At 44.7% G+C, this 26,580-nt stretch overlaps 1 protein-coding gene across 1 annotated transcript in view; it reads right to left on the bottom strand.

Annotated features, from left to right (window-relative positions):
• The window catches only part of GMCL1 (germ cell-less 1, spermatogenesis associated), a 478,283-nt gene that overhangs the window by 218,938 nt on the left and 232,765 nt on the right, over positions 1-26,580 (bottom strand). Inside the window, exons 8-9 of the mRNA XM_078666688.1 lie at positions 22,137-22,227; positions 7,345-7,488 (exon numbers count right to left, since the gene is read on the bottom strand). Of these exons, the coding sequence (XP_078522814.1) occupies positions 7,345-7,488; positions 22,137-22,227 (235 nt within the window). The remainder of the gene's footprint in view (positions 1-7,344; positions 7,489-22,136; positions 22,228-26,580) is intronic.

Below are 26,580 nucleotides of genomic sequence, written 5' to 3'. Positions count from 1 at the left end.
TCGGGTGCGGGGTGAAGCCACCCAAAGCAGGCCAATTTGTACCTGGAATGGACAGTGGACCTAACTTCGCAGCGGACAAAGAGTGGGGGAGGGCGCCATCAAACCAAACGCGATGCTGCCAATGATCAATAGGTATTTCCAGTGCCCTGTACGGTGTATATTCAACCGGTACAGGGGAGGGTGTGTAGTGGAGGAACACTTGAGAATTTGCGTCCACCTCCGGAAATGTGACCCACGAGTAAAAGAGCTCGAAAGAGTACGCCGGATCCGCACACACCACCAAAATCACAGCCATGCCTTCCAAAGGGACTTGGTAAGTTTGTAAATGGTTGCGCACCGCAATGCGACTATGCTGCGCAATGGCTACAGCCATGATTCCACCGGAACTACTGAAAAACAAAGGGAACTTTGTAGCACAACTGGGTAGTAATTCAAGGAAACCGTTTAGAAAGAATCAAGCTTGAATAAAGACCTATTTCAAAAAACAGGTAGGTTTCACCGACACCACCGTTTTCCGGAAACGACAGTGAAGGGGTTAAGGTTTGAACGATATACTACTCGAGTGCCATGATATAAGACCACCAACGTTGGGCGCCATGTAGCAGGGTTTCTGTTCTCCCACAGAACTGTGCACAGAGGATTGGAACCTCAGCGAATTAGGGTGACCCAAAACTCACCTTAGTACCCAACAAACCCCTTACCGAGCTAGCTACAGTGTCTCATTGGTCATAACCAACTCCCAATGTTTAGACAAACCAGAACATGAACTCACCAACCTCAGGTTACGTGGAACACATGAGCACTCTTTCGTTATACAATCATTACAAACCAGAACATGGAGTAAAGAAGAACCCGTGAGCATTTGAAATGTTTATTTACTAATGCCGTCTTCTCAGGCGCAGTATCTTAGATAATACAAGTAAACATATTATCAACAACAAAGCTACAAGCATAGTTACTAGTCCATAGAAAGCGAACGGTGACAGCATGTTACCATGCTGTAAATTAATAAGGGTTAACAACACTTATTTCTCACCCTCCCTAACTCGCATATTATATTAATAGCTAAGAAGGTCTCTTTGGGTTGAATTAGGGCGGGCCCATACCTCAGTGTCCTAGAATGAAGGGATCACATCAGCATACACCAGCTCTCTCTGCATGCGAACAGCATCAAGTGTGTTTTTGTGCCCCAAGCAAAGCAATACAAAAACCCGCCTCAAGCCCAAAGTTGGCAGAAGCTGCACTATGTTATGTCTATGAAGGCGCGAAGATCAGACCTCACAACAACCCTGCATCGTGCTGTTCCTGAAGCCTCAGCACTCTCTGCACAGACACAGTTTATCAAGCACAGCCGACACCAGAGCAACAACACATCACTCTCATGCAAACCACAACGAACCACTAGGTTGAAAGCCAAATCAACAATCAAGTGTTGTGTGCAGAAGCAGCAAAAGGAAAAATGGCGTTTAAACATTTAATGAGCCCATGCTAACCTAACACACTATAAAGATATACAGTAGCTATATGACAATATATATATATATATATATATATATATATATATATATATATATATATATATATATATATATATACACCTAGAACCCCAAAGAGAACCAGTGCGTGGTTAACTGTATACCATACTGTTGGACCTAGTGTTACCAAGTCACATAGGGTAGCCTGGCCTAGGGTAAGACAGTCAGTCCCTAGAAGCACAAGTGTAAAGTTTGCGCTCCACCCAGCAGTAACTCAATTCCTTCAGCCCTCCTCTGGGCCTGCGCGGCGCACAGGACACTTCCGCACCTCAGGATCCGCCCAAGCCTGTACCAAGCATGCGCAGCCTCGGGACAGCGCTCCTCCTTAATGGCACCGCCCCGCTCCACACTTGGCCTACGCAGCGCTCGAGACGCTACTCTCGGCAGGGAAATGCGGCGCCTCACCAGAAGGTGATTCAGCCCAGGAGGTAAATAAACTCTTGGTATTTCCTCACCCGAAGTGCCGGATTTAGACGGGTCACTTCCGGAAAAGCCACGAGTTCAGTTCAACCGGACATCGGTGATTAGCAAGAGTAGGGATTCTTCTTCCTTCCCCACCACTCAGGCCATGCCCTAGTTTAAGAGGCAACCTCGATCGCCCTCACCTGGCGGTATCTCACTGTCCTCACCTCAGGAACTCCACATAGGATTCCCACCGGTTTCCTCTGCCGCAGGGATTTTTCGGGTCCACGCTTTGACAGGGTCAGATCGGTAGATGAGGGATAGTCTCACAACAACAGGGACCGTGACCCAGCAGGTCTGTCAATCCCCACAGTGCACCAGTCTCCTCACTCGACCGTCTATACTCCTGTCCTTCCACTCTCCTCTTCACATCACACCACTTCCCCCAAAATGGCCGCCCTGGTTCTGGCCTTATATAGGCTGACCCTAGGAGGTCCAGAAGGTTCTAGAGGGCTCCTATTCTTCCCTATGGGTCAAGTCTCAGGAGTGGCAGTTGTTGTCCACCATTTTGTAGGTCTGGATGAATTTTAGTCAGGAAAGGCACCTAGGCAAAAAAACTATGAGGGCAAAAGAGCATCTATCCCCCAGGTCAACACCACAAAAATATCCAGGGGACATAAAAATTAAGGGATATGAGGGGCAGAAAGGGGACAATAAAAGAAATAATAAATTAGGAGGGACTACCCAAAGGCAGACAGGTCTAACTAGGGGGATTCGAAATGCCATCATTTTTCAAATCCCGCGGATGTGTAATTTAGCACTAATACCTTAGGTCAAGGTGTATATTCTCTATATAAAAATGTCTCAACAGGTCAATACTCACTGTGAAAAAATTGGTGAGTAGAGAGAGAGTGCCTCACGGTAGCAACACCTGAGGGGGTTCCTGGCTAGCAATTACCAGTCTACCCACTTCTCATCATCGGTCACTCTCTCTCTGTGTGGTGTGTGAAGAAAGAAAACCAAGAATTTCCCGTTTCCATAAATAATAAAAATTGTGAGGTGCAATAATAGTGAACAGAAACCAATATGTGCACTATTCAAAAACCTATATATATGCACCAAGAACCCCAATGAGAACCAGTGCGTGGTTAACTGTATACCATACTTATTTACTTAAGTAAATGAGTATGGTATACAGTTAACCATTTTTTAATTGGGAGAGTTTGCAGCATTGGAATAAAGTTGGATAGCCAGCAAACCTTACCAGCTTTTTATCTTTGTGAACCGAACGCACTGGTTCTCTTGGGGGTTCTAGGTGTATGTATGTGTATATATATATATATATATATATATTTTTTTTTTTTTAATAGTGCACATATTGGTTTCTGTTCACTATTATTGCACCTCACAATTTTTATTATTTATGGGCATGGCAAATTCTTGGTTTTCTTTCTTCACACACCACCCAGAGAGTGACCGATGATGAGAAGTGGGTAGACTGGTAATTACTAGCCAGGAACCCCCTTGAGGCACTCTCGCTCTACTCACCAATTTTTTCACAGTGAGTATTGGCCTGTTGAGACGTTTTTATATAGAGCATATATACACCTTGACCTAAGGGATTAGTGCTAAATTACACATCTGAGGGATTTGAAAAATGACAGTATATCAAATCCCCCTAGTAGGTCCTTTATATAGGTGTTGTAAATAGGTAAGGCTCCAGACTGCTGCACTTACTAGCCCCAATTTGATTTTCTCAAAGATGCACTCAGACAGTATGATTGCAGAAGCCATGGATGACTCAAGTTGCTGCTCTTCATATGTGTCCGTTGGCAACTTGTCTTTGCAATGCCACTTATGTTGTCCTTGTTGTTGTGCAATGTGCTAAAAGTCTCTGATGAGTCGAATACTCTTGTAATGTATGTAGTAAGATTTGAAAATTCAAGAGACAGCATAACTTGATGGTTGCGCTGGCCCATTAACCCCTTCCATGCTGATGACGAGCTCAGCTCGTCATCAGCGTTACCTACCGTGTGCTGATGACGAGCTGAGCTCATCATGTAACGCGGTAATTCGAAAAATGCGGCATACCGTGGGAAAAACGGCCGCACGCATGCAGTTAAGGAGAAACGTTCCTACTCCGGCACATGAAATACAAGATAGGCAATCCTGACCGGCAGCCCAGTTGAATCAGCCATAGAGTATGCCGTCTGTGGGAGAGGAGTTCTGGGCTAGTCTCTGGACTCAGGCTGAGAGAGTGCCTTTTGGGAGAGGCCTGCAGCCCTTTCATGGGTCCCTGTTAGGTGTGCCAGAATGGGAGCCTACTTCGTTGGCTTTGTGCCGCAGCGCCTTGAGGCTCAAGACGTAGCCCTGTGCTCAGCTTCTTGCATGTACTTTATACCAGAGGTAGGCCTACTGCCACACTGGCCCCTACTGTTGAAGGCCCTCCTCTTTGCCTGAAAGCCAGCAAAGCACATTTTACTGACCCCCACAAGCATAGGTGGCTGTGGGAAGGTCCGAGATGACTGGGCTCTGATTGTGCCCTCTGAGTAGATTGGAGACCAGCTAAATCATCTCATAAATGTTCTTTTGGCTACAAACTTCAATCAGATTTGTGACTCTTCATACACAGGATTCTGACACTGGCTTACTCCTATATTCGTAGCGGAGCCGTCCGAGACGACGCGGCTCTAATTATGCTTTCTGAGTGGATTGGAGACCCCTATATTGGATGGAGGACAGGCTGAGGTGTCGAACCCGCTCTTCAAGCATTGCCCAGGCCGAGAGGCATGGAGTGCCTGGCAGGCTCAATCAAACTCATCAACAGCTCTCCTATGTCTCGGGGACATGGAGATAGGGGCGGAGACGGGAGTAAGCCAGTAGCAACATTCTTTTTTCTTGTGGGGAGCCACAAAACCGATTGAAGTTTTCATCCACAAGAAACTTTAAGGGATAATCTAGTGGGCGATGCCTACCCCCTACACACCAACTGAACCCGGACTGGGGTTCTTAGGGTTTAGAAACTAATATTGATGTTGATACTAGACAGGACACAAGTTGCATGTACCTTACAACATAATTTGAAGGCTCTCTCTTGGTTTAATACCATTTTAGTCCTGAGGAAGACCTGTTATGATGCTTAGTTACTAACACATGATCATAGGGTCGAAACATTGATGGCATAGTTGCTGTGATACAATACGAAGAAATAAGTATGACCTGAACTGTAAACGTATGTTTTCACTGTGTCAAGTTTTCTGTTTGTAAACACTAGGATTATTTCATTTTTAGTGTGTGTGTTTTTGTATGTATTTTATTGGTTGTGGGCAGCTTAACATTAAAAAACAAAAAGAATGATTTGTATCATGCAAAGAAAGTGTTAGCAATATGACAATTATTCTATTTAACTAAAAAAAAGCTTTTTTTTTGTCATGTTGGTGTTTTTTTGTTTTTTCTGGTTTCACCTTTCAGAAGTAAAATATTATCTTTCCTCGAAGGGATTATTTCATGACCCTTTGGCATTATTGCAGAGTGGTCAACATTGTCCACAGTTTATGGTGAATAACTGTGGCATCCGACAGATCTCTTTGTAGTTCATAACGTTCACCATGTGGAAGCATTAAAAGGTGAGTTCTCTGTGTTCCAGCACCGACGAGGCCCCTTTGAGGATATGAGAGTGGGGGGCTCAATGAGGGGTGGGTGGGGACTCCCTCTTGGCAATCTAGACCCCCAGCTGACTGGCAACGTAAACTTATTGCCATACTAATGGCTATTAACGACACCAGAATGGCCCTGGAACTGAAAATAGATAGAGTAGGCCTGGATCTGGAAATCCCCTGAGAAGACGAATGCAAGTTGCGGGAGAAAGTAAAGACCAATGAGGTAGATTTGCAGGGCCTTGCCCTGACAGCTGTTGCTCAGTGGTCGCAAATCGCAGAGCTACTTCATACAGTTTGGATCCTTGAAGAGCGTGCTGAAGACGCAGAGGGTAGCGCTTGCTGGGATAATGTACGAATCATCGGTCTGCCAAAGGCAGGGAGGAGACAGACGTAGTAACAAGCTTCACTGGCTCATGGCTTCCAACTGAAGTAACTCCTGAAGGTCCACGGCCATGTCTGCAGTAGACTGGCCCACAGGGTCCTGGCTCAACGACCATCTCCGGGAACCTCTCCTCGCCAAATTGTCACAAAGTCTTTCCGATACCATGATTTATCCTGGAGGGTGCCAGAGCAAAGGAACCCCTTTTTGAAGGACCCTCTAAAATGTCAATATTTCAGGACTACACCTTTGCAGTCCAAAGGCGGAGAGCCTCCTTCTTATAACGCCAAGAGAGAGCTGTGTTAGATTGGGCTCCGATATGCCTTGCTCCTTCTAGTGCGCTTGGGTGGTAATGAACAATCAAGTACATTTCTTCAAGGATCCTGATGCAACAGGGACATGGCTAGAGATGCACCAAGAGATGAATCGCTTTACCTGAACCAGACACCGCTCTGCACGCCACTGAGGTGAGGAAGCAGCAGATCACTGTATACACACTGCTAATCCTGAGCCAGACTTCGGAGAGCCACATGGCTGCCCTTCGCTCAGTAGCTGCCTTGGGAAACTCTCCCGAAAACCTGTACAGTACACACACTGGAGCAAAGTCTTCTTACTCAGATATGGATAAACTGCCCAACTTGTGAGTGACTCCCCCTCCCCCCCTCACCTCCCGCAGAGGAGCTATTGTAATCTGCCGTTCTGATCCGTCATGGGTTTATCCATGGGAGACCCCAGACACCTAGGACAGAGCAAATCTTTTTTTTCCAATCTACAGGCTCAGTATGCTCTACAGCTCCGACGACCATGTCATGTCTTCATTGTCTATAACCCTAGAATCAACCCTTCTGGATGATGACATAGTTTCCCTCCTTTTTTGTAAGTTGTTCCCGGGCCTCAGCACACACACACACTCAACACCCTTAAAAGCACTGCCTTTTACCCTGCACCCCCAAGCAAACTAGGACTCCAGTGATGCAGAGGGCCCCACCTCCTCGGGTCTCGTAGTGGCCCTGCGAGGGTACTTGCCCACTCCGCCATGCATTTTGCACTGGTGAACACTAGTTTCCCTGTTTTTATTGGTCAAATGACAAGTTGGTCTCTGCCAGGTGTAGTTTTTAGTTTGGATCCTCTCACTGCCTCACCAGGCTATCACTTATACCTGTCCCCTAAAGCAGGTGCCAGCGGGGTCATTCTGACTGCTTTTGCTGCATAGCTCTCTTTTATCAGTGCCTGTTTTCTAAACAAGATGACATGGGACACAAAGACATTTGCTACGTGCAATATTAGAGGAATCTGGATTGCTGTGAGAGAGTGGGAAGGCAGGCGATCGGTGGAAGTGTTAAGGTTTGGCTTCTGACCAATTTCTCACCTTTAGGAATGACACCATCCAGCTCAATAATCCGTGCTGACACTAAGTCACTGATAATGTACTGCAAGCGCAGGTGCTTGAACACAGGCAAAAAAATGCACCCTTGCTCAGATTCCAGAAACGACACTTGACCTTGATCAGACTCTATATCAAGAGAGAAACACAAACAACATATTAAACCATAATTATGTTTCAATTGATACTGCACGGAAAACATCAAAAGTTGCAACATTGGAGAATATATAACACCAAACAGGACCTTTAACTATGTTGGATACAATATTGACAAATAAGATTTGTAAACACAGGAGTACTTGACACTTAAACTTTATATTTTCAGTTTTGTAGACACCCTCATTTCAGTGTACAAGGTAAGAAATGCAACACTAACAATTAAATGCGTTTGGTGAGACATTCACATCCTTCCCACTACAACTACATGCAGCGGATACAAACATCTCACCTCCTGGGTATACTTGGGAGAACTTAGAGTGCTGGTAAGCAGTGAAAGCTTCCTCTGCAACAGAAATCCCAAGGGCCAATGTGGAATCTCTTATGTGTCATCACAGTCACCTCTTGATCCCATCAATGACATCCACGCACTGGATGTTGCAGGCACCAGCAGCAGTTAAGCAGTGCCCCGCGCATCCAATGGAATTCTCACCGCCTCTACCCCCACCCCAGGCATCCATAGACCCGGTGAGAGGCACTGATGAAGAGGGGAGAGTCTGGAACCTTGATCCCCGAGCAGCCTGATGACGTGTATGATGACCACTTATTTCCAGGATCAAGATATTGCTCTCCTTTAGCTGATGGGGGTGTTCACTGGGTTTTATTTCATAAGGGGCAGAATGAAACAAAGATGGTAACCAATATAACAGTAACGTATGTGGCTGATTTGACTTGGGGCTACTGGAAAAACTGGGTGTAGAGTGATTCATCATTAAAGGTTTTGGCAGTGACAAGATGGCACCTGGTGAAGAAAGAAGTATGCAAAGCGTTTCTTTGATAGAGAGACAGGCTGGAACTGCCTTTGGCCACCAACCATTCTTCATTCATCTGAGGTGTTTGATTAGATTCTCCTCCCCAGGCAGTGAACTCCATTCTTAGAGCCAACACGGATGGACATGGAGGTTGAATGTGGGCATGAACGAGGAATTGAAACCAGGGAGGCGCAGTGGTTACCATGCAGACCTGTTTTAAGGTCTGGCTTCAGTGTTACTGCTGCAAAGTAGCAATACACAATGTCTGAGAAAAATCAAAGTAATGGAAAACTGTATGTTTTCCCTAACCACACATGTATGAAGAAAGAAGTTAGATAAGTTGATTATGTGGATAAGGTTGTTCAGGATATGGTTAGAGGGTCAAAGTGCAATGTTGGAGGAGGTGGACAAATGTCTATATAAGCAAGACATGGCAGGAAAAAGAATGACTGCAATCGGAATCCCTCCTAGAGAATAAGGTGATGGAAATGGAATCCTCTGTGAAAGAGATGTGATCAAAAGTGCAGCCAGATGAACAGGGAGGAAGCAGAGCTACGTAATGAGGCAGACTCTGAGGCAGGATGACGGGACCAAAGATCATGATTGATAGAAGAACTGAGATACAGGAGAATATGAAACATTTACAGGTATTGGTGTTTTTCAGATTCCTTGCTATTTTCCCTGACTTGTCAGTGACAGAAGCAGTGCAACAGTTTTTTGTGCATCTCATCCCTCAGAGGCATACTGACACAGAAAAGGTAAACAAGGCTTACATGCATCCTTTCAGGATCCCTTTATCCCCGGATGGCAGTGGTACCATACTGAAGAAAGAGGAGACTACAATACAAAATCTACAGATGGAAATCCGCAGAATCTTCCTTTTTCTGGGTCTCAGTTCAACAAAAGAATTCAGAATAAAGAAGCTTCTGGCTTTGAGGAAAGAACTGAGCTGTGGAATAATCTTCTGATTGTGATATCCGACGGTGTTTGACCACAATATTGAGAAAGTGAATTTTCACATAGCTGTCTTAATACATTTATGTTTAAAATGACAACGCTAATGCCCATATGTGCCCTAATGTGTACTGTTGGATGTTAATAAATGTACATTTGTAAAAAAAAATAAAAGTAGTATGGTTATGTAACTCCAAATTGTACAATGAACCTTTTGGCACAACGAAGTAAGGATTTTAGAAAGTAGTAGAGCCAGATCCTGTAAGTGTAACTTACGCACTTGTCGAGGACTTCTTACATGGATTCCCATAAAAAGATTCTGGTACAGGCTCATTAATAGCGAACTACACATTTCTATTTGTCATGTGTTCCCATTCCTTTTCACTTGAATCGAGTGAAGATGTATAATAATGACCGAAAATTTCTGATGTTAGCATTACATGCTCCAAATAAACAAGGGTGAAGCTCTATTCCAATGGTATGGCAACTGCATTGCATTACGTTTAATAGCTTGTTGGCTATTTTTGCAACAGTATATCGAGATGCAAAAATATTAAGTGCAGACTATTGGGTACCACTATGTCCCCAAGGCAAGTACAGGTTTACTATTATTGATGTCATTTTAGATATCATCAATAATGTAATTGAACATGTCATGAGTGATGTAATATAAGAGGTTATAGGCAGTGCGTGGCAGGGGCACCAGTTCTAGTAAGCTCAGTAAACTACTATTGGCGAATTTCAGTGTTCTCTTTAGTTTAAAATGGCATTTTTAACTGACATTTTCATCTACATACATCTCTACTTTAACCTTTGTTTTCTTCAAGTGAATTTGGAGGTCTTTAAAGTAAAGTAAAATCTTATTTACGTACGTAACAGTAGTCCCTTGGCTACCGGAGGAGGCTTGAATATGAGGAAGGAGTAAGCTCCCTGTGAAGAACTGCACAGAGAGTGCAGCCTCTGTTTAGTAGTAGCTCGCCCTCCTAATTAGGCTTGGGTGTTTGGAGGGAGTGGGCTCCCCATGAAGAGTGGCACAAAAAGCACAGGCTGTGTCAATCTGCATATTAGGTGTGAATCCTTATGGGCATCAGGAGTCTGGAGGGAGTGGGACTTGCACACTGGGAGCAAACTATGCGAAGTAGGATTCTGCCCACCAAATAGGGCTTCTCTCTCTGAAGAGAGTGGGCTCTACACAGTCGGTGCACCGAGTGCAAACAGAGTGCTGTAGGAGATCACACCCCTAATGAGGATTTGATCTCAGGAGGGAGTGGGCTCTAGGCACAGTCTGTGCGTGAGCGTACACTGTGTGCAGTAGGGGCTTACCACCTAATGGGACTCTAATGGGAGTCCAATGGGACTAGAAGGGGAGCCCTACTGACTCCCATGGGACTGTGACAAGCCTTTCAATGCTTTTTTTATTTGGGCCCTTGGAGGGTTCCTCTTGGACCCCCAAACAAGGGCTAGGGAGTCAGGGTATCGCTTCCTTTGCACCCTTCTATATGCTTTTTGACTTTTCGTTAAGACCAAGTCCAGTAATGATGACCACTACATTTTTAGGTCTCGGCCCGACGTAAGCATCGCATGTGCTGCTCTCGTCATATGAGGCTGTTTGGAATCGATTCGATTCCAGAAGTCTCCGCCAAGCTCCGCCTTAAGTGTTGATTTGTGCGCGGTGTTTGTGTCACAAATTATGCCAAAGGCAGTGCAATGATTGCACTGAAGGCATGCCAATCCCTAATTGTTGCTACCCGGTCTCCTTTTATCCACGCCCAGCGGGATTGGATCTCTTACTGGCGGCGGGAGACAGTGTCTCCTAATTAGCCGCTACTAACTTTTTTTATCATTGCATCGCTCTTTTACTTAAAGTGAGAGCGCGATGCAATTATAAACACGCAGCTGCCTTTGCCAGAGCCGAGAGCTTGTCTGACTGATGAGCTGGGTTCAGTTCAGTAAGTGCACAAAAATCGACAATTATTGCATCACTTGAGGCAACCGTTTTTCTTATTTCAATGTGTTAAGTTCCTTTTTTTTAGTTGATGTTTTGCATGTGAAGTTTACAAAAAGCTCCGGTCGCGATTTGGCCCAAACCAAATCTATTCAAATGTACAGAAAATGTCTCGAAGTAGAACAAGCATTGGAAATGCAATAGGTCTCGGATTTTTTTGAGTTAGAGCTAATGGAATTGTAAATGGCAATGTCTTTTAGCTGTGGGTTTTTGAGTGTATGCATGTGGTGTGTAGTGGAAATATGTGTGTTGGATTGGAATATTAGGAATGGTGGTATGCTGTGCTTTAGATGAATATATTTAAAAGTAAAGGGCACCATATTGCAATTGCTACAATAGTTAATTGTGGATGCGTTAACAATTGAGTGCACCGATGGGTGGTGGTGTGTGTGCCTGTAGAAATTGTGCACTGTTGGCTGCTAGTGTGTGCACCTAGTAAAAGCATGCACTGACGACTGGTGTTGTGTGTGACTGGTGAAAGTGAGCAGTGACGGCTGGTGGTGTGTGTGTGTGTGTGTGTGTTTGATGAAAGCATGCACTGACATTTGGTGTTGTGTGCGTGGTGAAAGCCTGTACTAACGCCTGGGGGTGTTTGTGCTTGATGAAAGCGTACATTGATGGCTGGTGGTGTTTGCGCTTGGTGAAAGGGTGCACTGACAGCTGGTGGTGTGTGGTTGTGGGTGTGGTTGTGTGTGTAGTTGTGAGTGTGTGGTGGTGAGTCTTTGGGGGTGAGTGTGTAGTGGTGAGTGTGTGGTGGTGAGTGTGTGGTGGTGAGTGTGTGGTGGTGAGTGTGTGGTGGTGAGTGTGTGGTGGTGAGAGGCTGGTGTGTGTGTGGTGTGTGTGTGTGGGGTGTATGTGGTGTGGTGTTTTGTGTGTGGTCTTATGTATGTGTGTGGTCGACTTAGTTTGAGTGTTCGTCTCCTGCACACTCACACAGTGCCCCTACACACTCATACACTGCTCTCCCTGCACACTCACACTGTTGACCCTGCATAGTCACACACTGTTCATTCTGCACACTCACACACTGTGCACCCTGCACACTTACACACTGTTCACCCTGCACACTCACACACTGTTTACCTGGCACACTCACACACTGCAGTCATAGTCACCCTGCAGTCACTGTTACTCTGCAGTCACACTCACTCTGCAGTTACTCTGCAGGCACTCTGCAGTCACGCATGCTGCAGTCACACTCACTCTGCAGTAATTCTGCACTCGCACTCACTCTGTACCTGCACTCACTCTGCACCTGCACTCACTCTGCACACACTCTCCACTCTGCAGTCACTCTGCAGTCACACTCACGCTGCAGTCACTTCTGTCACACTCACTCTGCAGTCATTCTGCACTTGCACTCACTCTGCACTCACTCTACACCTGCACTCAATTTGCACTTACTCTGCACCTGCGCTCACTCTACACGCACTCTGCACTGACATTCATTTTGCACTTACTGTGCACTTACACTCACTCTGCAGTTTGGACTCACTCTGCACTCTCTCTTATTGTGCATGTTGTCTAAACAGCATTCTCGTTGTTAACAGCCAAACTTGCAGAGTTATAATTAAAAAACAGAAGCGAGGTATTCAGGCATCAGTGATATGACGTTGCAATGCACCAAATAGGTCCAGTCTGTTTGCACTCAATACTAGACGTAGTAAAGTCAGATAATCCATGGATGGAGGTCACATTTATTTGTATGTCCTTATTCTTTTTTTTTTTTTTAAACCTTTATTTGTACAGAAAGGATATACAAGGCTGGGCCTACAACCGATCTGGCCGGCCACAACATGTTAAAGCAGTCAAAAATTCCAAAATAGTAGTCACAGAATCAGAGTAAAATTGTACATTCAATATAGTCGCTAAAAGAGAGGGGGAAGTATGAGGATCTATACGGCCAGCAATCAGGAGTAATATAGGTTAATTTTATAATATAACGATAGGGCGTATGGCAGGCTCAGCGAGAACAAAACAATATCCGGATACCCCGCACAAATCATTAACAGCCAAAGGATAAAGGGCAGCAATGTAGAAATGGCAGTACTATACACATCGGTAGAAGGACAGACGTAGGAAGCACAAATCAATATGCAATCAATAATAACTTGGCGTACCCACCACCCAATAGCACTTGGATATAGAACAGGGGGGCCGGAATAGTAATATCATTAAAACTAGCCCGCCATACTGACCTGGGGAGAAGAAGAGGGGAGGAAGAGGGAAAAGGAAGGAAAAGAAGGAAAGAAAACACAGATTAAAAGAAGAGGAATGCCGCGTCGGAACAAGCTCCCCATAGCAAGGAACACACATAGGAACAGGGGAAGTGCAACGATGAGGGCATGGGAGTCGGATCGGAAGCAGCAGAACTTTAAGAAGAGGAACAGCGACGTCACATATCCCACCCAATCATACCACGGGAGGCAAAGGATAGACGCGGCACCCCCATAAAGATATACAAAAGGGCCATAGAACTGAAGAAAATAAAACAACAAAAAAGACCCAACCCACCCATCCCACCCAGCACCCCTGCAGAAGGCCACGGCCTATCCTCCAAACAGCGCGCCTGTCGCCCTAAACCAGAACCCGAAATATAGTGGAGAAAAGAGAGAAAAGAAACAGAAGACAAAAAAAGATACGGAAACAAAATAGTAAATAGGAGGGAGGAGCATGAGATCAGAAATAAATACGGTCGGCTACAGCCCTCCACCCAACCATACACTACAGTACATGTGTACCAGAACGATATAGACTCGAGCACAATAAAACTTTCAGAGAGGTTTCTCATAGCACTATGAATATGGGCAACTCCGCCATGAATTCCTATACCAATAATCTTTCGGGGGCCATGCATCTCACCCCAATCCCTTCTTCACTGCATTTACCACCCACCAAATAACAGTCTGAAGCGTGCAATACGATGCGAGGCAAGCACACAAATGAAAAAGAATACGATACAGATGCTGGTCAGAAAGGTCAATGAAAAAGCAAGTGAATAAAAATTCAAGTAAGCAATCCAAATATATCAGCAACAGCAACAGGGGCAATAAAAAACAGGAGTGCAGTCTCGTCGTCCGAAAAGGCGGGAGTATACTGGCAAAGTAGAAACAAGACCTCATCAAGGTAAAAACAAGCAGCAGTCCGCCATCTTTCTCAGGCACCCGGGGATGATCGGGCCCTCGCACAGTGTCTAAGTCTCCAGTTTCCGAACATCGAACAGGAGGTTCTGAAGCCGCCGATGTACAAATCCGTTGGTGGATAGCAGCACCATATTTCGGAGCCATCGAGGGGGGTGAGGCAATGGTATCACCGAGGCAAGAGGGGACCTTGAAGGAGCGTTCACCCAAGATGGCGGAGGATCGGGACAAGTCCTCAGGAGCACCGGGGGCCAAGGTCGCGTGTAAAGATCTCAAGGCAGCAAGAACGTCGCCGATCGTAGGCTCACGTCCACATGGCCATATTTCCGCGCAATCTAGCAACCGGAGATCGCCATCAGGAGGAAATCCACAGCTCCAAACTGCGGCAGCCATTTTGTAAATTCAACCCCTTCTTCACTCTCTGCCACCCCCGGAGCAGTCCACAGACGTAGGCCTTTACAGATGTTTGGGGGGGTCCCGGCAATGACCACCGCGGTGCAGAAAAGAGAGCCCCACCAAGCAGAAGGTCGCCTATGTTCGAGCCGGCGCTCCTCAAAAGTATAGCTCGAGCGCGATGGTCCAGGGTCGATGGACGGAGCGGCGGCGGGGAAACCCCTTTACACGGTTAGTCCATGGAGCACCGCGCCCCGCACCAGCCTCACGGCCGTCAAGGCAGGCCCGGTTCAGGATCACCGGGGATTTCTCACAGTGGCTCTCTCTCGTGGTGCAGTCTCTCGGCCGGGGCCAACAGTCACCACAACGCCAGGCCGGATCCAATAGGCGAAGCCCCGGTCTCAGCTTCACAAAGGCCCCGGTTTCCGCGAGAGGGCACAACTCCGGATCCACCGCAAGTCGGAGCCTCCAGGTCAGACGGTGAGTGGGAGCGAAGTGTTGCGTTTCTCTTTCTTCGAAAATGTATCGTCTCTGGGCAGGATATGTAGCAGGATATGTGAGTCAGGCCAGAGGGCTGACGGAGCCGAGCTACAAGGCGACCATTTCGCTTGCGAGCTTGGCTCCTCCCGTATGTCCTTATTCTTAAGAAAGGTAATCATACTTGAACATTCAATGATTAGTCTCTAGGCATCCACGTAAGCCGCACTTATTCCAGGCTGTAGGTGTGGAGTTCATATCCAATTTGTATTAAGTATCAAGGGATCACTACCCTACAATTGTCAGGCTGTGATAGTTGGGTAAAGCACGCGATGGGGAAAACGGAAACTCAAAAAAAGGCGCTGACAGGGAGAGCTGCGCCGTGAAATGATTGTGTATGTGTTTCCCACACAATGTTTTCCTTATTAGACCTACGTATATATATATATATATATATATATATATGGCTCTAAGAACACAATGATACAAGTTATAAGACTACAAATTTTTAGTATAAAAAAAAAAAGGTCAATTGGTAACTGAAAAAAACAAACAGGATTGACATAGACAAAAGCCCTGCTGCACCTCGTAAAACCGAAGGGACCATCTGGGGCAAGGAGATTGAAAGCTTTGTTTTCGCACTAACACAACAGTTACGAAAAGAAGAAAAGAGCAGCAGATTTTCAACAAGAAGAACCCCCTAAACATTAAACAACTTGCATCACAAGTTAATGTTTAATACAAAATAGAACACTACATGTAACCTGTTTACGAAGTTTAATGCTTATGATTATGTGATGCTGCCTGGGGCAAGTGCAACGGGGGTGGCAGCGCAGTCATCGTGCTCACCGTTCCACTACACACACAAGATTTGGCAGGGAGCCAGCACGCGCGCACACACAGCTGAAAAAAAAGTAACTGGAAAGAGGTGAATGCGCGCTGAGCATCTGGCTTCAATTACCGCGGCCCCTGACAGCTGGTAATTGATGAAATATAGCCTTCTGCTGCGGGTGTCAGCACGGCATATGCAGGAAGAGGAGCAACTCTACAGCCTATGGCCTATTGCGTGCTGGCTTGTAAAAACACAGCCATGCGAGGGCCAATTGCCATGCAGCTGACATAAATGACTAGCAAAAATCACGAGCTTCTCTGGAATTCGTAGGTTAGATTTTCGAGTCCCTCACTAAAGGACTCTTAATCCACGCCCACTTCGTGGGACGTCGGCCGAGCTCTAAAAACGGTCTGTAGGGGCGCACGGGGGGGCTTTCATGCAGAGACCGCCGCCAGGTTTTGGCTGCAACTGAACACACGGCCCATGCCTTGTTTTGTTTAATAAAATGCAGACTTGGCCTCTGAATGAGGCGCCTTGAAGCGTCTGCGCGTCATTCCCACAGCACTAGCTTTCTTTATGGTGCACAGAAGATGTATACGCCCTCTCACCACCTTCCTGCACCCATTAATAAGGTGTGTACGAGGTACGAAGAATTACAATTTTAACACTAAAATTAAACATTGTAACTTACTTGCAGTTTTCTAAGAACGAACTGTACCCGAAGACACTGGAGCGCTTCACAGGAGCACCAGTTACCTTACATGATGTCACATTACAGAACATGTTTTTTTTAAAGCACCAGGATAGTGTTTAAAGGGATTTGCCCAAAATACCACGATGTTGAGCCCTCGCTTAGAGTCCAACTTGGGGGAAAGTTCAGAGAGGGAGAAGAGAACATGCGAGAGAGAGAAGGGGAGGAGTGAGAGAGTAGGGGAGGAGTGAGAGGGAAGGTTAGACCGCAGAAAGAGAGGGAGGGGGGATGGGCGAAGAGGCTTCTGCCAGTGCTGTGCTTGTCGTTCCCACAGCGCTAGCTTTCTTTATGGTGCACAGAAGATGTATACTCCATCTCACCACCTTCCTGCACCCATTAATATGGCGTGCACGGGGTACGAGGAATTACTATTTTAACACTAAAATTTTAAATTGTAACTTATTTGCATTTTCTAAGGGCGAACTGTACCTGAAGACACTGGAGCACGTCACATGAGCACCAGTTACCTTACATGATGTCACATTACAGAACATGTTTTTTAAAGCACCAGTATGGTGTTTAAAGGGATTTGCCCAAAATCCCCCAACGTTGAGCCCGTGCTTAGAGTCCAACTTGGGAGAAAGTTCAGAGAGGAAGAAGAGAATATGCGAGAGAGAAGGGGAGGAGTGAGAGAGTAGGGGAGGGGTGAGGGGGAAGGGGAGACGGCGGATAGAGAGGGAGGGGGGGATGGGTGAAGAGGCTTCTGCCAGCGCTGCTCTCGGTTCCATAGTTGCATCTCCGGCCGCATCACCTGTCGAAACAAGCATTTGCAATGCAATAGGTCTCGCAATTGAGAGATTTTGAGCTATTGGCATTGTACATGACAATGCCTTTTATTTATGTGTTTAAAAAACCTGCAATATTAAAAGGCATTGTCATTTACAATGCCAATGGCTCAGAATCTCTCAATTGCGAGACCTATTGCATTGCAAATGCTTTTTTTTTTTTTACCGTCGTGCTCTCACAGCCCCCACCCGACCTCCTGTTCACCACCCCCATCCGATTGACAAACCAATAACCTGCCAACTGGTGAGGTTTATTGGCTTTGCCAATCCTTGTATTTTCCAGCAGTTCAGCCTAATTTCTAGATGAGGCCTTTGTGAAAAGAGACTTTAAAGTTCCAGCCCCGCCCCCCTTGTTCAGCTTAGGTCCTCCGGTGTCATGGCTCATTACCTCCTCTACACAGTGAGTAAGTGTAAACTGATGTTTCCCAAACGGACAGGCGCGTTTGTCTGCATTTACACAATACAGTAAGGGAAATGCTCCGTCAGGATAATGTGTGTAACTTGTGAACTGGTTTGGGAGAGGGGCACATTCCTAAATTCTTCAGATGCGGGAGCCCTTTAATACTCGAATCTACGGCTGCTGTATTTTCCGCATTATTATGGATTTGCTGCACTCGCCACAAATACATCATCTTTTGAACAGTTTTCAGAGTTTCATTTAAAAATATATAGTTTTGAGCTTATACGGATAAAAGGTAATACAACTCTGCCACACATGTTGCTGCGCACTGGTAGACCTTTTAGTAAAGTTAACTGGCCGCCTTCCTGTTGCTCATTGCTGTATTTGGGAGTTAAACTGCTACTAATGAGGTGAAACCTTTCCCCAGATAGAGTTAACATGTGCAAACATGACAACGTGTGTAAATAATACTATAATGCCACAAATGGGCTGCTTACACTGCATATTTAAACCTTGTCTTGCTGCAGAAACCGATTGGCCCAGAGGGTATCAAAAGGCTATGAGTGAGAATCGAAGATTTCAGTAACAACTTTGAGTAACGAGGCTAAAGGAAGTGGTCATTGTAGCGGCCACAGAACACCGAGATCACAAATTTCAACACAGTAGGAGCTATGTTTATCCTTTATAATGTACAGTCACACCAGGGTTGGATTAGGATTAAAAATCGGGCCGGGCACACTAAATAAAAGTGGCCAACATTTGCAAATTGTCTTTCTGCAAAACACTGCTTCAGGTGAAGTTTTATTTTAAAAACAAAAAAACAGGGGGGGGGGGGGAATCTCTTTCAGTGGCATATTTTCTTAACTTTACAAGCATTAAATCTGCAATAGGTCTCGCCTTTAATTAAGTTAAAGCCATTTTCTTTGCTATAGAATACCATTAGCAAAGCAAATGGCTTTAACTTAATAAAAGGCAAGACCTATTGCATTTTCAATTCTTGTTCTTCATGTGGTCTGCCAACCACATTGATCAATCCCGCGGGACCCAAACAGGCCTGACCAATCAACCCACTGTATATTGCCACATGGTGCAACGGAAACAGATATCTATACATTTTGAACCTTAATTTCTCTAAAATGGCAGGACGGTAATACACCAAAGCATAACAAACACGTTTTCAAAGTAAACAACTAGCTTTCTCTCAAATCTGGTGCAATAAAATATTTTTTCTATAATGTTGTCTAACTTGCTCACAGAAATTGCATAGGGGAAAAAGCATTTTAGGACCTCATCTTTTTCTCTGCCCCCGCTTGATGGATCAACCCAAAGCTTTTCGTGAAGGAGATGAGGTGGATGAGCTTTATGTTTAAAGTTTAGGTAAAATTTGCCAACGCTGAACCGGGGCATTCGGATTGATCCCCCTTTGCTTTAGATATTAATACTGTGTGAGACAAACTTTAAGAATAAACATAAGAATACATCAGATCAAGCATTTACAGAACCTCCTTTTCGGTTGACATTAGATGTTTGCTTTATTTGCCCTGTATATTCTCTAGTGATGCTTTGATTACTGCTTCTGCCAAACGTAGACTAATGCTCTTGATATCACCCTTTATATGTGTCCAGCCATAAATGTATGCTGCCAACACCTGAGCGGATTTGCTGTCCATACTGCAGCTGTTCGTCTAATTCTAGGACCTATCAAAAGTACCTAATATACCACTATTTCACATGCAAATAATGTTTCTTTCTTTTTACTGTTTGGCAGGTTCTGAACATTGATATATGGATTTTTTTCATCTGACCATGGCACATTCCCACCTTAGCCTTAATAGACACAACACCACCTCAGTGGTTCACTGCCCAAAACAGGACGCTAGACAAACCATTAATATTAGTATAAAAATCACCTAACAAACTGGCCCCACAACAACTCAGACAATCACATTATAAAGAAACTTACAATCTTAGATAGGCACGTCAAAATCTTCTGGAAATGTGTAAACCTCTTTTTGCTGTTTCAAAGTTCTGAGCCTTTATTCTGCCAGGACCTTACCTACATTGACCCCATTCCTAGGGCTGCTTTTGGTCTAATTGCCCAGGGTACCAAAGTATAACTGACACCTAGATTCTTGATACGAGGGCTCATTTACTCTTCGAAAATAAGGATTCTTTCATGCACATCGGTAGGAAGATATGTGGGAAACCATTACTTTGTACTAAACCCAATGACAAAGAAACTCCAAACTGTTGTTAAACTTGAGTGTGCCTGTCCCAACATACAAATGGTTATGCACTGCTAGATTTGGAGTCTATTTATATAGGAGTCCAATCACAGTAGAATATAGTCCAAAGTGTCTTTATTTTCAATTTTCTTTGATGATATGGAACAAACAGCCAACACGTTTCGTCACCACATGAGAACTTTGTCAGGGGGATAGAAGTGGTACATCTGTCATGTAGGATCTTCATTCACCCAATATAGGTTTGATCCCTTAATCACAATATATCCTCAATCCTCCTGATGACCTCACTGGTAAAACGTGCGGGGTTGCGCCACTTAATATTGGTGGTGTAGGACACAACTAAGGTGTCTGAGATGGAGGCCTATTAGGCTACCCTGCTGATACGGATATAAGCAGAAGAACTGAGGATATATTGTGATTCAACACTGGTGCATCACCATGTGTTTCTGACCGCCTGGTCGCATCTTCAAAGCAGCAGGTGCTTGGTTAGGTCCTTTCAGTAAAATTACAAGGCTGGATAAACTGGGACGAGGGGCAACGGCAGGAGTGGCTCACTGCTGTGTTGTGTATATTAAGAGTGTGCCTGTGTACCCAACATGCCACCCCAGAACCTCAAAAACAGAATATTATGTGTGCCTCAGTCATCAACCAAGTTAGGCTGGGGAATGAAATAACAGTGGTAACAAAATCTACTAAATCAGCTGATAGTCTTAAGTGATTATGTACTTCCTGATCCTCTTCAAACCTTTCTATCACATTTTGCCTTATATTCAAAGGAAGGTGTTAGAAGAAAATCCGATCATTGGATACATTAATATTTTCTTTTGACATAGGAGGGTGCGGGATTAGAGACCCTCGAAGACAAAACACTAGTGGCACAGAATTTCTGGTGCAGATGCTTCACTCCATTATGTTTTCCAAGACATTGAGAACACATGGTTGAAAAGTAGTACATTTCTGGAGCAGTTGGTTCACTCCATTATGTTTTCCAAGACATTGAGAACACATGAATGAAAAAGTTGTAAATTGTGCCCCTCGACCTTTCAGTTTATAAATTCTGCCACAGACACTTAAAAGTTTACAGAAACTATAGTCTTATAGCATGAATAGCAGTTTCAGTTAGGCTTTGTTTTTACAGTCTGCAAGATAAAATATCTATTTAGGTCCAGAGACATACTTTATCATAGATTAAGATAGCATTTTTTGGGGATTACAGAATCGTTTATATCCCTTATCCATTTCAAGATGCACATGAATTAGTTTTCCCTTGCTTCCCTCTGGAGAGAGGAAACCTACTGTAAAACGATCCTCTTTAAAAGCTCTAATGCGGTTTCTGGAGGCCAACCTGCTAGTGGTTGTCCCCTAGTCTTTTAAAGGAACACCATGTTACCATGACCAGTGATTCCAGAATACCAACTCTAGGCAGTGCACTTCAGTATTTATGAACATCAGTAAAGTGTTAAGGAAGGAGAAACACATGGTAAATAGGGCTACAACACTTCCAAAGTTTGTTAACACAATGAGTTTAGGTGGCCTCCCTCGTCAACCAAAAAGATCTACCTCCAGTGGGACAATTTATCACCAGGCAACTGACAGACGAATAACATCAAAAGCTATGGAAATAGCAAGACATTCCCAAAATGAAAAAGACAACAATTATAAAGTGTAAAAACGTTTCTGCATTATGTAGATCAGAACCAAAGAAGTCTTAGTGCATTATATTTCATGAATATCAAAAGCAGCACTCTGTTGATAGCTGCAGGTATTTTAACATAAAGCACGCTACAAAAGTTACCAATATTTTCTCAGACATGGACAGCAAATACCTTTCCTGCGCTTTGAAAACCAGGCATCTGCTTCCGGTAATAGCTGCTTCAGTGACCCATTCCAAGAAGGCACTAGCTGAAGGAACATCCACTGTAAAAAAAAGACAATTCTATGTTGAGAATTAAATAAACTATTGGATGGGTTGGGACACTACAGAGCATTTACTGATGGCAAGACTGATCCAGATAATTTAAACATGGTGCCCTAATTGTCAAAGGGCAAGATCATACTTGTCAGGGCACATAACGTGACTAGCACCTGAAGAGGTTCACTGAGCAAAAATCTCAAAGAAAAAGGAAAGTCAGGGCGGTGCATGTGTTTTAGACTGCCACACTCCATACACAATAAGATCAGTCTAAGACAAAGCTTTAATGTTGGGTCGTATAGATTTCTAGAATATATTTTAATATATAAACATAATAAACAGCACAATTACAAATTCAAAACAAAACATGTGTTATCTGCTCCTGAAACATTTGAATTATTCCTAATATTTCACCATCCCCCATCAAGTTCGCCTTAGGTTTTGACCTTGACCAGTGATTCTCAAATACTGATACTTTATATTTATTTCCGTGCTGGGCCAAACTGTTCTCCCAGCAACAGATGGGTTACAGATCATCACAGATAATGGAGAAATAGTTTGTCGAACATAGAAGGCTACGGAAGATTACATTGGCAAGAACTCCTGCATATGCATTTCACTCTCCCTACCAACATGCACAAATGAAAACATTCTTGGAAACTGTCACAAAGAGGTTTGCGATCAGGGTAGAGACATTTACAGGTGAACAGTTCTGGATTACAAAGCAGAATAGATGTGCTGATGATTAACCAGAAGACACTGAGCAGTAGCTGCGTTTCTCTAACTTTGGTGATTTTCTTAGCCTTATTCGTCATAATGAACTATTTACATCTGAAAGATCCATTGTTGGAAAGGAAATGCAATGCCTACAAAGCCCCACAATTATGAGATCCATTTTAGTTCACAAGTAGAATCCAACATTTCCAACCCAGTATGGGACCACTGTCGACACAGTGCACACACATAGTGCGCGCACGCACACACACACACAACATAAATATATATTTTTTTACACTGAAAAAAACAAAGTTTGAAGTAGAGTTCTACACTAAGTAAAGTAGTAAGATTATAACATATTAAACAAACTTAGATATTCACTGAAAAAGCAAAAGGTTAAAGTGGAGATATGTAGTGCTGCAAGTTATACTATGGTAACATTTTTAAATGATTTTTTTTTAAACTTTACTATTTTAGCATTTCTTTTGTGATAGCAGAACACATTCTTCCAGCTCTTTATGTGAGCACAGGCACATTTGAGCATTATCAGGTCCTGTCTTCTGCTAATACTGTTGTAAAGTACTTTTGGAATGACCTTTGTTTCTGTGACTGATGGTATTACATAGGGTACCGGGTCTGTGCTATTTAAAACTGTTCTTTATAACGTTATCCTCTTTTTAGTATACAATACATGAAGTACATTTATAATTGCACTCCCAAATGTCATGCTGGTGTCTATTTTAATTGAGGACTACTGTTATACGTGTTAGCCAATTTAGTCTGTATGTCCTTGTTGTATGGCTGTCTAATTTGCTTTCAGTGCTCTTGTATGCTATGCTTTTATAGACATTTAACTATTAGAATACTAATTAAAGCTGTATTCCAATTTGCTGTCCTAGCCATTGATCTGTCCATCTATCTACCCATTTAACCATCTATCTATCTATCTACCTATATGTCTTTGTAACTATGTATGCAACCCTCACTATCAATGCACTTTATCTATGCATACAGCCCTCGCTATCTATGCAACCATCTCTATCTATGCAACCGTCTATCTGCCTAAGTATCTATGCAAGACTCTATACATGCAATGCTATCTATCTATGCAACTCATAACACACAAGGGAGAGAAGGAGGTGCACTACTGCACACCTCCTCCTAGACCTATCAGCTGCGTTCGATACAGTCGATCACAAACTGCTCATCAAGACTACAAGAAATGTGAAGATAATGGATACTTCTAAGTCCTCTTGGTGAATAAAACTCCGAATAAGATGCTAACTAGGACATTTTTTAAATAAATACTGACTATATTTGTAAAATAAAAAAATAAATTAAAAAAAGGCTACAAGAAATGACTAGTCTTGAAGAGACGGTTCTCCACTGGTTCCCTTCCTTTCTCCACACCCGCTCACAAAGAATAAAAATTTAAAACTTCGAGTCCGACCTCCACCCCGTCAACAGGGGTGTTCCACAAGGATCAGTGCTCTCCCCTCAGATTTTCAACATTTACATTGAACCCCTTACCACTCTACTCAGGACATCCAACATCCCTTTCCACCTATATGCGGATGACATACAACTCTATCTGGAAACCTCCTCCATTGACGACATCCAGAGACTCAACGCCACGCTCAGAGAGGTTTAATACTGGCTCTCAAACAATCACCTGAAACTCAATCAAGAGAAAACGGAAATCCTCCTCATCTCCAACAAGGACGAAAACCCACATATCACAGATTGGCTCAAATCTATTGATGCCCTCAATGGTAACCTCATCCTGGCGGATTCAGTAAAATCTCCATCACCTTAGACCCGAAACTGTACATGAAAAATCATATCTCAAGATCCACAAAAAGTGCCTTCCTCAATTTGAAATTACTGTACAAAATAAAACCCTTCCTCCCGCCCAAGGACCTTCAACAAGCCACCCAAGCACTGGTGCTCTCTAGAATTGATTATGGGATTGCCTCCCTGACTGGGACAGCAAAATCCCACCTCGTCCCCCTGAAAACAACCTTTAATGCAGCAGCTAGAATTGTCACTGGAACTAAGAAATTTGATCACATCTCCCCTGCACTCAGAGAACTCAAATGGCTCCCAATTGAATTGAGAGCCAGCTTCAGAACAGCCTGCCTCACCCACAAAGCCCTGCACACAGACAAACCGGAATACATGGCTGCCAAACTCAGAAGGGCCGGCCAGTCCAGAAACCTCAGGAGCTCCAACACTCTGCTACTCATCCCGCTGAAATCTCGCATGCAAAAATCCGCGACAAAATGTTTGCCGGAAACTCCCCCAAAATCTGGAACTCCACCCCCCCACATCAGAACGATCCCATCATTTCCAAAATTCCAAAATCTGCTCAAAATCCTCTTCCTCTACCCCTCTCGAACGAACCGATAGGAGCCAAGGATGCACCCTAGCCTGCAGTCTTTCTAACTTTGACCGGTGACACTGACTCGGATCAAGAAAACATTTTGGGATACTCGTTCTGGGTGAACAAAGAAACTTTTCGGAGACCCGTCTTGTTTGAACTGTACCCTCCATGCCCCTCTGCGCGACTGCGCCTTTGTTCACCCTATACCCGGCTCGATCCCCATATTTGACTATACTCTGTACTGCCTATTTGCACATAATTTACTTGATGTAAAGCGCTCTGATACCCTCGGGTCCAGCTAGCGCTATATAAAACTCCTAAAATAAATAAATAAATAAATATCTTCCTAGGAAAATACAACTAACACAAATAAGTGCGGCAGCTCCAGGAGGAATACCTGGTGCTGTATTCTCCACCCAAAAATAGGGTAGATTGATCTTCCACCTTGGAAACTCACAGAATTCCTGTGCTCAAGTAAAGGGAAGGAAAGGTCATCCTTAAGGAAGAGGAAGCCTCACACACATAACCGTGTCATGCTTCATCATCGGCAAACGTGGCGGGATCAAGGCCGCGACCGCAAGGCTTCCCAAAATGGCAGAGCCCGCTTAGCAGCAGTGTGGTTCAGCCGGTGAGAGCGAGAGCAGCGATGAGGTGCGCAGTATAAAGGAAAAGCGCCTGCTGTTGTGGGCCATCCACTGTGCCCCCCTCCCTGTGGAAGAGTGCCGGTACGTGGAGGATTTCTGCATTTGGTGAAACCGGGGGTCTACGATATCATAACAGGGCCGCTCCGTGAGCCGGGCATGCTGCAGCAGTTACGGCCCTGTGGAGGGGCGCAACTGAGGCCTGCGGCGGCGAGCCCTCAAGACACGTCACGCTGTGCAGGCAGGCTACCCTTGGAGCAGTGGGGGTGTGGGAGCAACAAAACAGCAGGAGCTGCGAGGGGGGCCTATGAGGAGCCTTGACTGGCTCATCATGGGGCAGGCCACGAGGCCATTGCGGAGGTGAGACGCGCTGCCTTTGGGGCCTACAGTGAGAGAGAGTGGCGTAGTTCAGAAAAAACAGGCTCTTGGGCCCTGGCCTGTTGAAAGGAGGAACCGCGAGGAGGACAGCCTGAGGAACCAGGCCAGAGGGAGCATACACGCGCATTGCTGAGGCGTAGAAGAGCACGGAGGAGGCACTAAGGCCATGGGGGACCCTGGAACTAGCGGGAGAGCAGAGATAGAGGGAGACATCCACGGTTGCCACAACACAGCCTGGA

Source organism: Lissotriton helveticus, chromosome 11 (genome assembly GCF_964261635.1).
Source record: "Lissotriton helveticus chromosome 11, aLisHel1.1, whole genome shotgun sequence".
NCBI lineage: Eukaryota > Metazoa > Chordata > Amphibia > Caudata > Salamandridae > Lissotriton > Lissotriton helveticus.
The sequence above is the reverse complement of the archived record's forward strand: the minus strand, read 5'-3'. Positions and strand labels throughout refer to the sequence as shown.